General features: G+C 48.0%; 1 protein-coding gene across 9 annotated transcripts in view; it reads right to left on the bottom strand.

Moving 5' to 3' along the window:
* The window catches only part of Mical2 (microtubule associated monooxygenase, calponin and LIM domain containing 2), a 199,742-nt gene that overhangs the window by 119,913 nt on the left and 65,161 nt on the right, over positions 1–14,668 (bottom strand). For all 9 annotated transcript variants that reach the window (XM_031387904.1, XM_031387905.1, XM_031387896.1 and 6 more), the window contains one exon: positions 1,533–1,740. In XM_031387904.1, the coding sequence (XP_031243764.1) occupies positions 1,533–1,740 (208 nt within the window). The remainder of the gene's footprint in view (positions 1–1,532; positions 1,741–14,668) is intronic.

Below are 14,668 nucleotides of genomic sequence, written 5' to 3'. Positions count from 1 at the left end.
CCACACCCCACACACTTCCCATCAATTCTGGTCTCACATGGACATGGCTCTTTGGGCTCTCCTCTCATCCACCCCCAAGGAAAAGTGTGGAATTCTTTTAGGTCTGAGGGCCACACGTGGCAGCCCAATTACTATATGCCACTTTAGTATTTACTACACAGCAGACGTGGTGCTAGCATGTTACAAACCTGACCCCATGTAACCTTAGCAATTCGAGGGGACAGAATTAATCCTGTTTTATAAGAGATAAAATTGAGGCCTGAAGAAAGTATGGAATTTGAACAAAGACAGGAGGAAATAAGAGACATGCTTTGTATTTAAATCAAACACTTAAATGCCCACACAATCTGCCTGACTTTCGAAAGTTCGAGTGTCATAAGTATTATATTTAGAGACTTCTTCCCTGTGAAGCTGAGAGGAAGAGGAGTGCCGCCTCTCCCTAAGCCTCAAGATTCCACAAGTGACCTACAGTGGAACAAGAGCTGTGCTCCACACAGGCATTCAGGGGCTGGCCGGCATCGTCAGATGCTGTATTTTCAACTTCTGTTTCCAGCCTCCCTGAAGTCACATCATGTTGCCTTCTCTCTTGTCAAAGCTCTAAGGAACACTGGTGAGAGACCAGTCAGAGATTACACATCCGATTACGTCACTCCTCTGATCTACCACCTGCCCTGCTCTGCAGTACTAGCAGTACAATGTGCAAATGCCTCTGCACAAGGAAGTCTCAACCATCTGGCCCTGTTAGAGGTTTTGTGAATTCTCTCTTTCAAATTCCTTCTGGGAGTGTGACTCACTCTATTAAAGCGTATTTTATTACTGACAAAATCTAGTGAGCTCCCCGAGCATACAGTCTCTGCTACTTGCCTCTGGGCTCTGTATTTCATTCATTCACTCAACAGATGTCTATTGTTTCATCTATTATGTGACAAGCACTTAGGCCCTGGAGACAGGTATTTTGGCAAGCAGTGCATACTAGGGTCCATGACCAATGGGGCTTAAAACAGAATCCAGAATAAGTCACAAAGCAGACCATCAAGGTCTGAATGAGAAAGGTCCTCATGGCCTCATGTGTTTGACATTTGATCTCCATCCAGCGGTACCATTTTTAGGAGACTGTAGGACTTGTGGGAGATGTGGCCTAGCTGGAAGAAGTGGATACAGAAGGAGCAGGGAGAGCTTGAAGTTTGTAGCCTGGCCATTCTGCAGGGCCTCTCTCCATTTCTGGATCTGCTCAGATATGAGCTCGCAGCTATGAAGTTGTTTGCCTTTTTACTTTCTGGCCAGGAGGGGCTGTATCCTCTCAAATCATGAGCCCAAACAAATGTCTCCTCAAGCTGATCCCTGTGAAGAACTTTGTCTCAGCCAAAGAAAGTGACTAATACATGGTCCTCCAGGTGACATCTGAGAGTTGGATGTCTGGATCCATGGCCAAAGGACCATCTGGGACTCCTAGATGTGGCAAGACGGGTCCATGAACAGTGAGACCTGGGTCATCCTGAAGCACCAAGCACCCCACCCTGAGCCCTACTCACTGATGTGGTCGATGGAGCCAGCACAGAATTTCCCATAGAACTTCTTGGCCCCTAGGCCACGCAGGTCATGGATAGTGAAGGGCCAGAGGTGCAGCACATTGTTCCGAGAGAAGGTGTCCCTCTTCTCTACCACAACTACTTTGGCTCCCAGGTAGGCAAGTTCAATGGCAGTGCGCAAGCCACATGGTCCTCCGCCAACGATGAGACACTGTGGAGGGAAAGGAGAGAAATCTTGAGTGTCCAGGCAGTCACAGACAGAGGTCCTGTATCACCAGCCACAATGCACTGGACACCTGCCATGACTGGTCATTCATCCGCCCTGTAGGCCCATCATAGACTAGACATTGTCCAAACAAAGGGAGAAGGCACTGTAAGATGCACAGGTGGTTCTAGGCGAGGCTGGACCAAATTGGATCCCAGCCCTGGTATGTCACTTCTTATTGTCCTTTCCTGAACTGGGTCTGTGAAGTGCTGCTTGTCCTCATAGGGCTGTTGTCAACAGGATCACCCTTTGGAAAGTATATTGGGCTAAGGATGCGGTTCAGCTATAGGGAGCTAGCTTAGTGTGTGCAAGCCCTGGACTACATATCCTCAGCAGCATTAAACAAGTACATAATAAGAGAGGAATGTGCTTCTGCGTATTCCTGTGGCCATAGGCTAGCCAAGCAAAAGCCAAGCAACAAAAGAAAATATTGACAAACTGTACTTCATCAAACTGGGGCTGGAGAGATGAATCAGTGGCCAAGAGCATTTTCTGTTCTAGAAGCCCCAAGTTTTATTCCCAGTGCCCATACTGGGTGGCTCACAACCACTCCAGCTCAGGGATCTGACAACTTCTTCTGGCCCATCAGGCATCTTCTTACAGATGCCCCTCATACAAATAAAAATAAATCTTAAGATAAAACAGATGTTTCAAAAGGCATTATAGTTAAGGCAGTGAAAAGAATACCATCATGGTGATATATGTCTGTGAGCCCAGGCTAGCCTGTCTCAGCTCTCAACCCCCACCCCTTCCCCAGCCTACCGAAGGAAAGGAAGAAAGAAAGGGAAAAGACAGGCACTTGTAAGTTCTGAAAACATACTTGTATCTAATATGCATAAAGACTTAAAATGAAAAATAATTTAAAATACCCAGAGAAAAAACTAAAATAGCACTTCCCCCCAATAAAGATATACAAGGAATCAGGAAAGAGATAGAAAGGTCCCAACACAATCAGCCATCAGAAAAATGCCAAACTAAGCCATGGTGAATGGTTATTCCCTCATTATTAGTAAAGGCTCTAATTTGATGGGGCGTGTGAGTCAAGAGCTGGAAATACTCAAAACTCACATATTGATAGTACAAATGATTTCAGTCTGTTATAGCAATTCCTTTAACAGTTAACCATGGAGGTACCACGACCACCTCCACCTCCACCACCATCCACTGTAGCCCACATTGGTGGAGCACCCACTCAGGTTCTGACTTCTCAAATTTAGGAACTGTTATTACTTATACAAGAGAACCTTTACTCTGACCATTCCCCAAATGGGGAAATCAGCACAAAGTCACAAGGTAACTATGGTCCATGGTGTCAGAATGAAAGGGATGAAGCCAGGTCTCCCTCCAGAGCCTACTTCTTCTGGTTTGGCAGACATAAAAAGAAAACCAAACATCTCAGCTGATGGAGCCAATTCAGAGAGAAAGAGGGGTGGGTGGGGGAGGGAGTGGAGAGCTAGTCTGCACTCAGATGCTGAAGGTCTTAAATGCGCTGGTCTTGTTGGCCCTGGGGCCACAGGTAAAGAAGAATCAAACAGGGATTTGTACAAGGTCCTTGCCAAGTCACTGCATGTTGAAGAAGATCATGTCCTTTTCCAGGGAGGACACAATCTGTTAGGACAGAAGAGGGGGACACATGGTGACCCAGATAAGCACACAAACATCTAATTTTGTACATAGTCTTTGTGTTGGGTAAGACCTGAGAGCATAGCAGTAGCCAAATAGAGGCAGGAGCTCACAGAGAGTGTGGGTGGGTGGGCGTGGTGGGGGAAGGGCAGGAAGGTATATACAAACAGGTGAAACTGTTCAGCAAGGCTCCTCACTCGCTGTTGAACGTTGCCAAGACGTCTGCAAACTTCCCTCTATACTTAGGATTAAATGTTATCTTACAAACACATCCCCCTTCTTGAGCAAACACTCCATCCTCTGGCTGTCTCACTCCCCCAGACTGCCAAGGTCCCAGAGGAAGACTCGATCAAGCGTATCAGAAGCTCCCACACTGCAATCAGTTTAGTTTACTGGCTGGAACCATTCGAAGAGTTTGTAGACACCCAGTTAGAGGAAATGAAGTCACTGCTGAGATTTGACTCACCCCCAGAGACTTTGGAGAGTGCAAGCGGGGAGGGGGGAGGTCGGGGGGGGGGAGTGCTGGCTTCCTCTCTGGACAGAGGTGCCTGGAGACAACCAGCTTCCTTAGCCCAAATCCATACTTTATCTCACCCTCCACACAGCTTCTTGCTCCACATAGCCAGACAATGACGGTCATTTCAGAGCCTGCTCCAAACCCCACACTTGCGAGGTTTGCTTTGGGGCGAAGTCTGGGCCCGTTACATGTCTTTGCATGTTTCCTGTTGGTGAGCTCTGTCACTCCACGGCCAAGGCTGGGCCAGCTGGAGCATGTAGGTTGAAGAAGGGTAGGAAGGGGACAGAGGCCTTCTGCAGTTTTTGTTCACCAGACCTGACCCATCTCTGGTCTCCAGACAGGCAATAAACCTCCTCTCCTCTAGCCTTTTGTACACAGGCTGCTGTACATAGAGTGAGCAAATATTAGCCAAGTCTAATGTCCAGTCCTGTAGGTGGCACCTGGGTTTCCATCAGTGAATGCTTGGCTTTCCCATCATCCTAAGCTCTGTTACATATTTTGGGCCTGAATCTCAGAGATACCAATCATACCATAATCTTAATCAAAGCAAATGCCGATGGGCTTAGTTATATCGGGGAGAAAATCCAGGCTGGCACAAGGGCCTGTTGGCTGGGGTTGTGGAGGCAGGACAGTTCCCCCTTGGACTGTGCTAGCTACGATCAGAATGAGACTTGGTATTCTGACAAGGGGCCCAATACCACACAGCCATGTATCTGGGCAGAGGAGCAGCCCTGGCTTCCAGGGATGCCCATGGCCAGTCGATGCTCTGGATAGGTATGGCTCGGCAGACTGAACACAGAGGCAAAGGACTCTCCCCTTCCCACAGACACAGCCAACAACTACTGCTGAGAACAGACTTTCAATAAATAGAGCTTTTGGTTAAAACTCAGTTTCGGTCAGTAATGTGCTCACTGCACAAGCATGAGAACCTATGCCCAGTGACAGAACCCATGTTTTGAAAAAACAAAACAAAACAGGGAGAGAAAGAACAAGCTGTGTTTGGAGGTGCGCATCTATCATCCAGCTCTGGGGAGGTAGAGACAGGAGCATCCCTGGGGCTCACTGACTCCTCAGCCTAGTTAAGACAGAGAGTCTCAGGACAGGGTTAACATTTGCAGCTTCCCACCCAGACAGTAGGAGCGGGGGTCTGCCAAGGCCACCTACATCATGGATGGCGGTATGATCTGCGCACTGGGGTGACTGAATCATTGCTCACTGGGGAGCGGGCAGATCTACCACCAGCAGGACAGAGACCCTATCTCAATAGACAAGGTAAATATCTCCTGAAGAGTATCATTCAAGGGTGTCCTCTGGCCTATACATACCATATGAGCAAACATGTACACATACCATGTCACCATGAACACACACACACACACACACACACACACACACACGTACACTCACACGCGCGCACGCGCGCACACACACAGAGCCCCAAGGCCTTCCCAAATTAGACTGCACACTTTTCTCCTATGATCCTATTGGCTCACTTCTTACTGGTGCCTCAGAACATAGTTCTCATGTTATCGTTGGCTGGTCCTCCAGAGCTGCCCCATCCACTGTGTTATCTGTGTGCCTGGAACACATCCACTGCCTGGTACGCACAGGAGGCCCAACACGTAGCTGATGGATGAATGAGTTTCCCACCCACTCAACACCACTCAACTCAGTTCTGGCTTTCTGACCCATGAGAGGGATGTTGGGTGCATGCCAGCCGGGGTTAATGTTTGTAGCTTCCCACCCAGACAGAAGGAGCAGGGGTCTGCCAAGGCCACCTACATCATGGACGACGATATGATCTGTGCACTGGGACCATGTGAATTATTGCTCATTGGGAGCGGGTAGATCTACCACCAGCAGGAAATCCACTGTAAAGATAAGCTTAGTAGAGTTCAGACCTGCACAGTCTCGACAAGAGACAAACACCACATGGAAAAACAGACTATTAATCAAGGAGTGGGACGGGGGACAACAGCTAGTATAACCAGCCAAGACATAAATGCTAGTCAGGGTGGGAGTGGGGGCTACACAGAACTCTTGCTACACCTCAGAGGGGCCCTGAAAGCATGACTCTTTAAAATTTACATATATGTGTGTGTGTGTGTGTGTGTTTGTGTGTGTGTGTGTGTTTGTGTGTGTGTATGTGTGTGTACCTGTATGTATATGTATATGTATATGTATATGTATATGTATATGTATATAAGTGCTTTGCCTGCAAGTGCCTATGGAGGACAGAAAAGGTTGTTGGATCTTTTGGAACTGGAGTTACAGACATTTGCAGCCTGCCATGTAGGTGCTGGAAACTGAACCCACATCCTTTGTGAGAGCAGCTAGTGCTCTTAACCATTGAGCAATCTCTCCAACTCCACCTGCCTTTTTTGCATGTATGTATTTGTGTAGTATGCATGGGCGTGTATGTATGTTCACAAGTATAGGCATGGGTACACATGTGTGCACATGTGTGTGTGCCTGAAGTTGTGAAGTAGACACCTGGAGTTTTCCTCAATCACTTTCTATATTATTCAAGTGAGCACAGAGCTCACAGACCCAGGTTAGTCTAGCTAGCCAGCTTGGTCCGTAGATCCCTGCCTCTGAGCCGCAGATGGGCTGCCACACCTAGCCAGCATGAATGTGGCTTCTGGAGATCTGAACTCCAGATCTTACATTGCATGGCAAGTACTTCATACACTGAGCCATTGCGCCAATCCAATTGCTAACTTCTCAGTGGCACAGTGCACCACTAGCCCTCTTCCTGGCCCATAAATGATGATGTTGGGACCCAGGACAGAAAGTACCAGAGTCACCGAGTGGAGTCAGGGCTAGGCCAGGGCTCAACAGTCTGCAGTCTTTGTTTCTGTCTCTGCTTCCTGCCTCCCTTCTCTTTGGGTGCAGTGTGGGCCAAGACTATGGTGAGGTGTTATGTAACAATGGAAATGGCCTATACACAGGGGTCTGCCATTCATAGCCTGCTGACCCCTGACTTGGCCTTCGGCTGAAATGAAGTTTAACACACTTCACAAGCACTCTGCCAGCACTCCCTACTTACTGGCCACCTCCCCAACCACTTCTTGTTCTTCATCTTTGTAATCACACTTTGAAAGTGTTAGCATCACACCCACCTTGGAAGTGGAAAAATGGAGGCATAGAAAAGTAAAGCAAGGACTGAAGAGATGGCTCAGAAGATAAGAGCACTTGCTGTGCACACATGGAGATCTGAGTTCAAATCTTCAGCACCCATGTTAAAAAAAATCTTGGTGTAGCTACATACACATCTGTGACCCTAGCATGGCTGGGGGTGGGGGGCAGAGAGAGGAGGGTCACTGGAGCCTGAGGACTGTAAGCTCTAACTCTAGGCCCAAAGGAATAAAGCACAGAGTGTTAGCATGAGACACTCTGGCCTTCAAAGCACATAGGGATACATGCCTGCACACACATACATACACATGTACACACATACATACACACACACATACACACACACACACATACACACACACACACACACACACACACACACACACACACACAGTGCCTCCTTGTATGAGCAGTATGACCACAGAGAAAGGCAGGGCCTGAGGACAGCTTCATTTGTAAACATTCCACCCCTCAGCTTGGAAGTCATGAACGCAGCCTTTCAGTTTTGAAGGGGGTGAGAAAAATGGAGACTAAGAAGGCAAGAAACTCTTCCCAAGATCGTGCCACAAGTAAACCAGCACATTTGGATTTGAACCCAGGCCTATGCTCTCAATAGCTTACCTTGAGAGTACAAAGCCTGAATTATCAGGCACTTCATGGTGAGGATGGAAAGAGGCCATTTCCTTCCTTCCCTTCGCTGAGGACACATGAGTGCAGCCAGAGTTCAGCCTGGGCTTTCTGCAGGGGAGGACAAGGCTATGCCCAACTAAGCTTCCTGTGCTTCCCCAGGGCGGAAGTTCCCAGGCCAGATGGGGCTTGAGCCTGGGCAGGTCCTGAGAAGCCACTCCAGCAGGTGCCTCAGTGCACAACATTTCCAGTTGGATAACACAAAAATGGCGAGCTGGTGGCCTGCTAGGTCTCCCTGGTAACAAGAGCCATCCGGGCATGCCAGTTCTCCCGGGAAGAGCTCTCTCTGCCTCTGTACTTTCCAGGGTGGCTTCACAGCCTCTGGCTGTTAGGACAAGAGACTTATCTGAACCCAGGCAGAAAGCCCATGGCTGTTACCGGATGACTGCAAGCAAAAACAACCTGTTCATACTGTAGCGTGAAAAGTGTGTGAAACCTAGGCATCGGCTTTATGCCCACAGGGAGGAGGCTCACGGTGGAGGTTGGAGGAGTTGATAGCCTCATTTTGCACAACAACAAAGAGGGGACCTGATGGGAGATGTGCCCACCAAGAGAGTCCTTGGAAGGCCCGGCCAAGGAAGGTTCTGCGCAGACATTTCACGCTCCATTTTTGGCAAGCTGCTAAAATTCATTTGATTGGTGGAACCCTGCCCCATACAACTCTCTGACTACTTCTGCCCTCCCACCCCCCACCTCGGTTTCATGTAGCCCAATCTGGAACTGAATTTGATATATAGTTCAAGGATAACCTTAAACTTCAGATTCTCCTGCCTCCACCTCCACCAAATGCGGGGATCAGAAACATCTGCCATCATACCCAGTTTAGACAGTGCTAAGGATTGGACCCAGGGCTTCACATACGCTAGACAAACACTCTACCAATAGAATGGCATCCTTAGCCCAGCTTTCTCTTGCATCTCATTCAAACCTAGCTCCTCCTGACTAACTCTTACACTACACTCAGTAATCACATTAGCTTTCTTCCATCACCATGCTTCCCCTCAAGAAATACCTCCTCCAAGAGAAACACTCCATTTCTGTCTTTCCCTTCCCACTGGCTGGAATGTCCCAGTACCACCCTCCTCCTCCTCCTCCTCCTCCTCCTCCTCCTCCTCCTCCTCCTCCTCCTCCTCCTCTCATCAACAATGTAAGTAGAGAGCACAGGTTCTGGGTCCTGGGAGTTTCACTTACGAACAACCTTCCCTTAGCCTTCTGAGCATGCTCAAGCTGGCACTGGTCTGGAAGTTGTAAGCACAGTCCTTACCCCTGTGGTAATATTCAGGCCTTGTGACATCTTCCCACCTAAAGTATAAGGTCCCTGAAGCCAGGGCACAAGTGCTACCTCAGACCAGCCCCTGCTAGCAGAGAAAGTCAGCTGTGGCACTCACGTGTGTCCCTGCGCAGGAGAGCACTGTTAACAGTAGCACTAAGACTAGAATAAGTTCTGGAGTGGCCCACACTGCCTGCTGAGGAGGTGTGCCCACAGCCAGTGAGAAGGTGAGTAACTAGATCCTGGTTGTAGAAGGGTGAAAATGTGACCTGTAGTGTCAGAGGTCAGGCTTGAGGTCACCAAGCTGCTATTACTTTTTCCAGGTCAGAGGCAGAGTTTATTAGGAGTGAGATCGTCAATTCTCTTCCGATCACCTGAGATGTGTGGGACTTGTGGACAACTCTAGGGATGATGGACTTGTGTCCTTTGCCTCAGGAAACTGAGAAAGCACAGTTGGGAGTAGAGAAGAGCAGATACAAAGAATGTTCAGAGAAGTTAGAGAAGGCACAGATTGGTGACTCTGGCCAAGGAAAGGCCATGTAGAAGGAACATGATTGGAGAACTGAACTGGGGGAACTGGAGAGACAGAAGAAATGGCAAGACTGAGGAAGAGGGAAATGGCTGTGGACCAATGGGGAGCCTGGACAGGGCTAGAGTTGGGGGCTGAGAGGGGCTGAGAAGTTGAAACCAGGTAGGCATGGCAGAAGGAGTCAGACCTGGAGGGTCCTGGAGCAGGTAGGGTCTCCCTTTCTCCTTTTGCCTGTAGTGGGTTTAGAATAAAATAACATGAATCCTCTGCTTTTACATCTAGAACCATGACAGATAAGAGGAACTAGAGAAGGAGAGCGGCCTCCCAGCCATGTTTAAATGGAAATTCCCACCCTGCCCCACAGGTGTCAGCACCTAGGCTGTTGCCCTCATCTTCCTGGCTCTAATGAGCAGCAGATTCAGGCTCACCCTTGGTAGGCTTCACCATCCACTCACATCCCTGAACTCCCCTGGATTACAGAATGCAACCATGGCCCATCTGCATGCTGACATTTCTGCTCTAATAAGCACCTCACAGATCTACAGTCTGCTCCCGACCTGTTTCTCACCCCCACTCCCCACCGCTGCCTTGGGAACACTTACGGACTCCTCCAGCTGCGTACAAGAACATGCTTGCTACACCTACTCTCTCCTGATCCCCTCTCACCTCATTGTCACAGCAAATCCTCAGACTCCCTTCAAGCACACCCAGATCTAACCACTTTTTGTCTCCTCTGTTCCAGTCCCTCACATCCCTCCCTGCCCTGGCATCAGGAGTCCTGCTTGGTCTCCCTGTCCAACCCTCATCCCTTTCTAGCCCCTCCCCTATGCAGCAGCCATACCCCTTCTGAAGAGAGGCCTGGCCTCTCCCAGCTAACCACCGTTCACCAGCTCCTGTGGCTCTCAGAACCCAAAGTCAGAAGAATTCACCATGACCTCCAGGCCCCATGTGACCTTGTGCACAGTTTCCTTCTCACTTCAGTGTCTATCTCCCCTCCTTCTCGGCTATTCTGTGCATGGCCCCAGTGTGCATATGTCCCTCTTACCTGCTTCCCCTTGGCCATCCCTCATTTTTCTAACTTAAAAAAAGGGCACCTATTATAGGACACCTACATGGCTAGTTATGTTTCCTACAGAATTTTAAATGTTTGCAAATATTTGAAGCATCTGCCTAAAATAAAAAAATGAGTTTCTTATACTTTATGGTATATGTGTGTTTAGCACATAATGTGGAGATCAGAGGACAACTTTTGGGAGCCAGTTCTCTCCTTCCACTCTGTCTGTCCTAGTGATTGAACTTAGGATACCCAGATGGGCATCAAACACCTTTACCCTCTGAGCTATCTTAGCAGCTCCAGAATCTGCTTTTTGTGTTTTTCCTATTACAGGCCCTCCCTTTTTATTCTAACATCTTTATAGTACTTTTGGTAAAATGTGAACGTTTTGCAAATAGAAAAATTTTAAGAATCTCAGGTAACCTCAAAATACTTGCCACAAAGATTCTGCAGATTTTACTCTCCAAGCACTCATCTATCCATTCATCCAGTCTTCCACATATCCACATATTCATGCATCATGTATTCAGATATCTATTCTTCCATCCATGCACTCATCTATCCATTCATCCAGTCTTCCACCCATCCACATATTCATGCATCATGTATTCAGATATCTATTCCTCCATCCATGCACTCATCTATCCATTCATCCAGTCTTCCACCCATCCACATATTCATGCATCATGTATTCAGATACCTATTCCTCATCCATGCACTCATCTATCCATTCATCCCGTCTTCCACATATCCATATATTCATGCATCATGTATTCAGACACCTATTCCTCCATCCATGCATTCATTTATCCATCCATTGTGTCTTCCACCCATCCACATATCATCCATGTATCAACTATCCAGTTATCTATTTCTCTACCCATGAATGCATTCTTCTGTTCATATCTATCCCTTTATCCATGAATCCTTCTATCCATCTACTTATTCCTCCATCCAGGCATCCATCCAGGCATCCATGCATCTTTTCATCTCTGTATCTACTCAGCAATTTGTCTTACTTCTTGGTGCCTAACCACTGAGCCATCTCTCCAGCCCACATCCTTTGCTTTTCTTAATGATTTTTTCCCTATCAGTGTGCTTTCTTCGGTGTAGCTCTGTGAAACTTCAACCTTCTGGTTGACAGCTCAGTATTTAGGATCATCAGCAAGGGACTCCTAACCAAGTACAGGGCCCTGGCTGGATGCCCTTTCTCCCTTTAGAAGAGAAGTCATAGGTTCTTCCAAGATCCAAACTGGGATGTCACAAGAACATCACATTTATTGAGGAGGAATGAGGGAAACAAGTTTCCAAGATAGTGCAAGACACAGCCAAGCTAAAACACCCAAAGTCAGTTAGAATTCACAAGTGGGGAAAGCAGAGCTATAGTATTCATGGTGCAGACTCCAGAAATATTAGCCCATTTTATCATCTTCTTTTTTTTTAGTAGCTTATTAAGGGGTTCCCATAGTATAACAGTAGCTAAATTTTAACTACATGCTAAGACCTTCCAATACTAAGTCAATGTGCACATCACACAGTCCAATACTGACATGTTTTGCAGCTATAGCTGCTGAGTAGTAGAGCTGAAAATGAACCCAGGCGTCTGGTCCTGAGAACACACATCTAACCATGGTGCGCAGACCACACATCTAACCATGGTGCAAAGACCATGCATCTAACCTTGGTGCACAGACCACACATCTAACCATGGTGCAAAGACCATGCATCTAACCTTGGTGCACAGACCACACATCTAACCATGGTGCACAGACCATGCATCTAACCACTGTGCACACTCATCAGATTCCAAGGTCACTTATTTAGCCACAATACATAAACCATACACTAAACTCTTGCACCTGGTCCCAGAGTACGCTGTTAGCCTGTGTGTGCACTACTACCCTAGAGAGGCAGGTGGCAGATCAGGAGTCCACACAGTCTCTATGGTACTGTGAGGTGGTACATCTGAGTGATTTTTCAAGCTTGTCTATGCTATCACCCTGCAGACTTCTCAGGAGATACGTCCCTCATAAGCTTGGCACCAGAAGGTGTTCATTAGGAAAGAGGAAGGGATACTGTCCTAAGGTAGTCTTGTATATATTCCACTGGTTCTGTCTCTGGAGAACCATGATGAATACTCCCAGCTTATCTCCCTTCATTGGCCATGAAAGGGAGCACTTCACCTCCTCCCTCCTCCCTGAGAGGATGACTTTCTCCTTGACTCACAGAAGTCCAGCCTAAAGTAACTTAGGAAAAACAAAGCCAACAGAAACACACAAGAGGTAAAGCAGGATCCTGGAAGGTTTGCAACAGTCAAGTCAAGAGGGGGCTGGCACTGGGTCAGCTGGGCCCAGGCTCTGGCATCCTTGGGATTCTTTATGGCTTAATCTCAGCTCTGCAATGAATGTGCTTGTTGACACTGATTTCACACTTAAGCATTTCAACCAGACACATTTTTGAAATGGAATTATGAGGTGATAAGGTTTACAAGCATCAAACAGTGCCAACATGCTGGAAGAGGGGCCTTCAGGGAGACAGCACCCCCCACCCTGGGGCCAGCCTAGTTTGGTGGTGGCTGGGAGAACAGCAGACAGCCTCAAGTTCCAGCAGGAAAATTACAGCAACAGCTGGATGCTCCTTGCCTGCCAGACTTGGTGGTTTCTTGAAGGAGCCAACAGCATAGGTCACTAATCCAGTGTTAAAGGCTAAACACAGGCTGAGCAATGCCACCCAGTACTTGCCCAGTGGGAAGAATTCCAGCCAGGGCTTCAAATGGCAGCTGTCAATCTACTTAATGACAAGTGTTTCCACTCAACAGGTGCCGCAGCCGGGGACCACTTGAGGTCAAGAGAGGCATGTCTAAGCACCTGACATGCCCGCTGCTGAGCCTGCCTGAAGTATATTCACTCATGTAGGTTTTACAGGAGCCACTATGGAGTGTGGACAACGAGGTATCCCCAGTCCCACTTTACAGTAGAGAGATATAACTGGGTCTCAGTTATATTGGATCTCACAGCCACTGGAACTTAGGGAACCTACGAACAAAACAGCTAAGCACGTGCTAAAGGCCACACATAGTACACAAGAGTGAAGGAACTGCCACTTGAATGTAGGCAGTTTAGCTCTGAAACACAAATTCACCTAAGATGACACAGCTAGGCCAGGTGTAGTGGCACTAGGGAGATAGAGTTCAAGGCCAGCCTAGTCTACAGAGTGTGTTTAAGGGCAGCCATGGCTACACAGAGAAACCTTATATCTCAACAAACAAAAAGACGACATAGCTACACAGTTGATTGTGAGCAGGTCAGGGGCTTACCACCTGGTCTTTTGACGCTTTATCAGACATTTCCCTTGATGACACCTTGGTGGTCTGGCATTTTTTATCTCCCTTGTGGAGACATGAGTCCTCTACTGGTGCCATCACAACCCATGACCCCCATGGCCATGGACAAGAATAATTCTGTCCACAGACAGCAGTTTTGTCCCAGCTTGCCATCATGAGAAAGGCCATGAAGGTAATGGATGTGTATGAGACAAGGCCAGACTTTCCTGTCACTAACTCTGGGGTCAGCAAAAGGGAGACTACCGTGCTCAGCAGCTGTCCTTGTGGCTAGTGTAGAATTGGAGCCAAAGAGCACAGGGCCAGCTCTGCCAGACAACAGCTACTCCACAACCACCACGCACCCACCCAGAGCCCCAGCAGGTGGCGAGGAGGAGGTGGCAGGACCCCTCTGCTAGAATGTGCCTGTCTTCTTCATCCCCCTCCTCTGCCCAAGCCAGAGGTGATAAGGTTGCAGCACCAGGGTTTCATGTTTCACTTCCCTCAGGCTTGTATGCAGAATGGGACACCCTAGAAACAACAGGCATGGCGGAGAAGTAAAGCTGGCAGAAATAAAGCAGGCAGAAGTGAAACAGGCAGGCCATTGGCCACTCTGTGGCTTTGAGCTCACAGCTCACTTCACAGGCTGTCGGTCTTTGGATAAGGGGTGTGGGGTTTCCTACCTACCAGAGTTGCTATGTGCATGGAGGGAATGTTCTACAGGACTGCTCATTAAG

Source organism: Mastomys coucha, unplaced genomic scaffold (genome assembly GCF_008632895.1).
Source record: "Mastomys coucha isolate ucsf_1 unplaced genomic scaffold, UCSF_Mcou_1 pScaffold21, whole genome shotgun sequence".
In the NCBI taxonomy this organism is placed as follows: Eukaryota; Metazoa; Chordata; class Mammalia; order Rodentia; family Muridae; genus Mastomys; species Mastomys coucha.
Note: the sequence above shows the minus strand (reverse complement) of the source record. Positions and strands in the feature narration are given on the sequence as shown.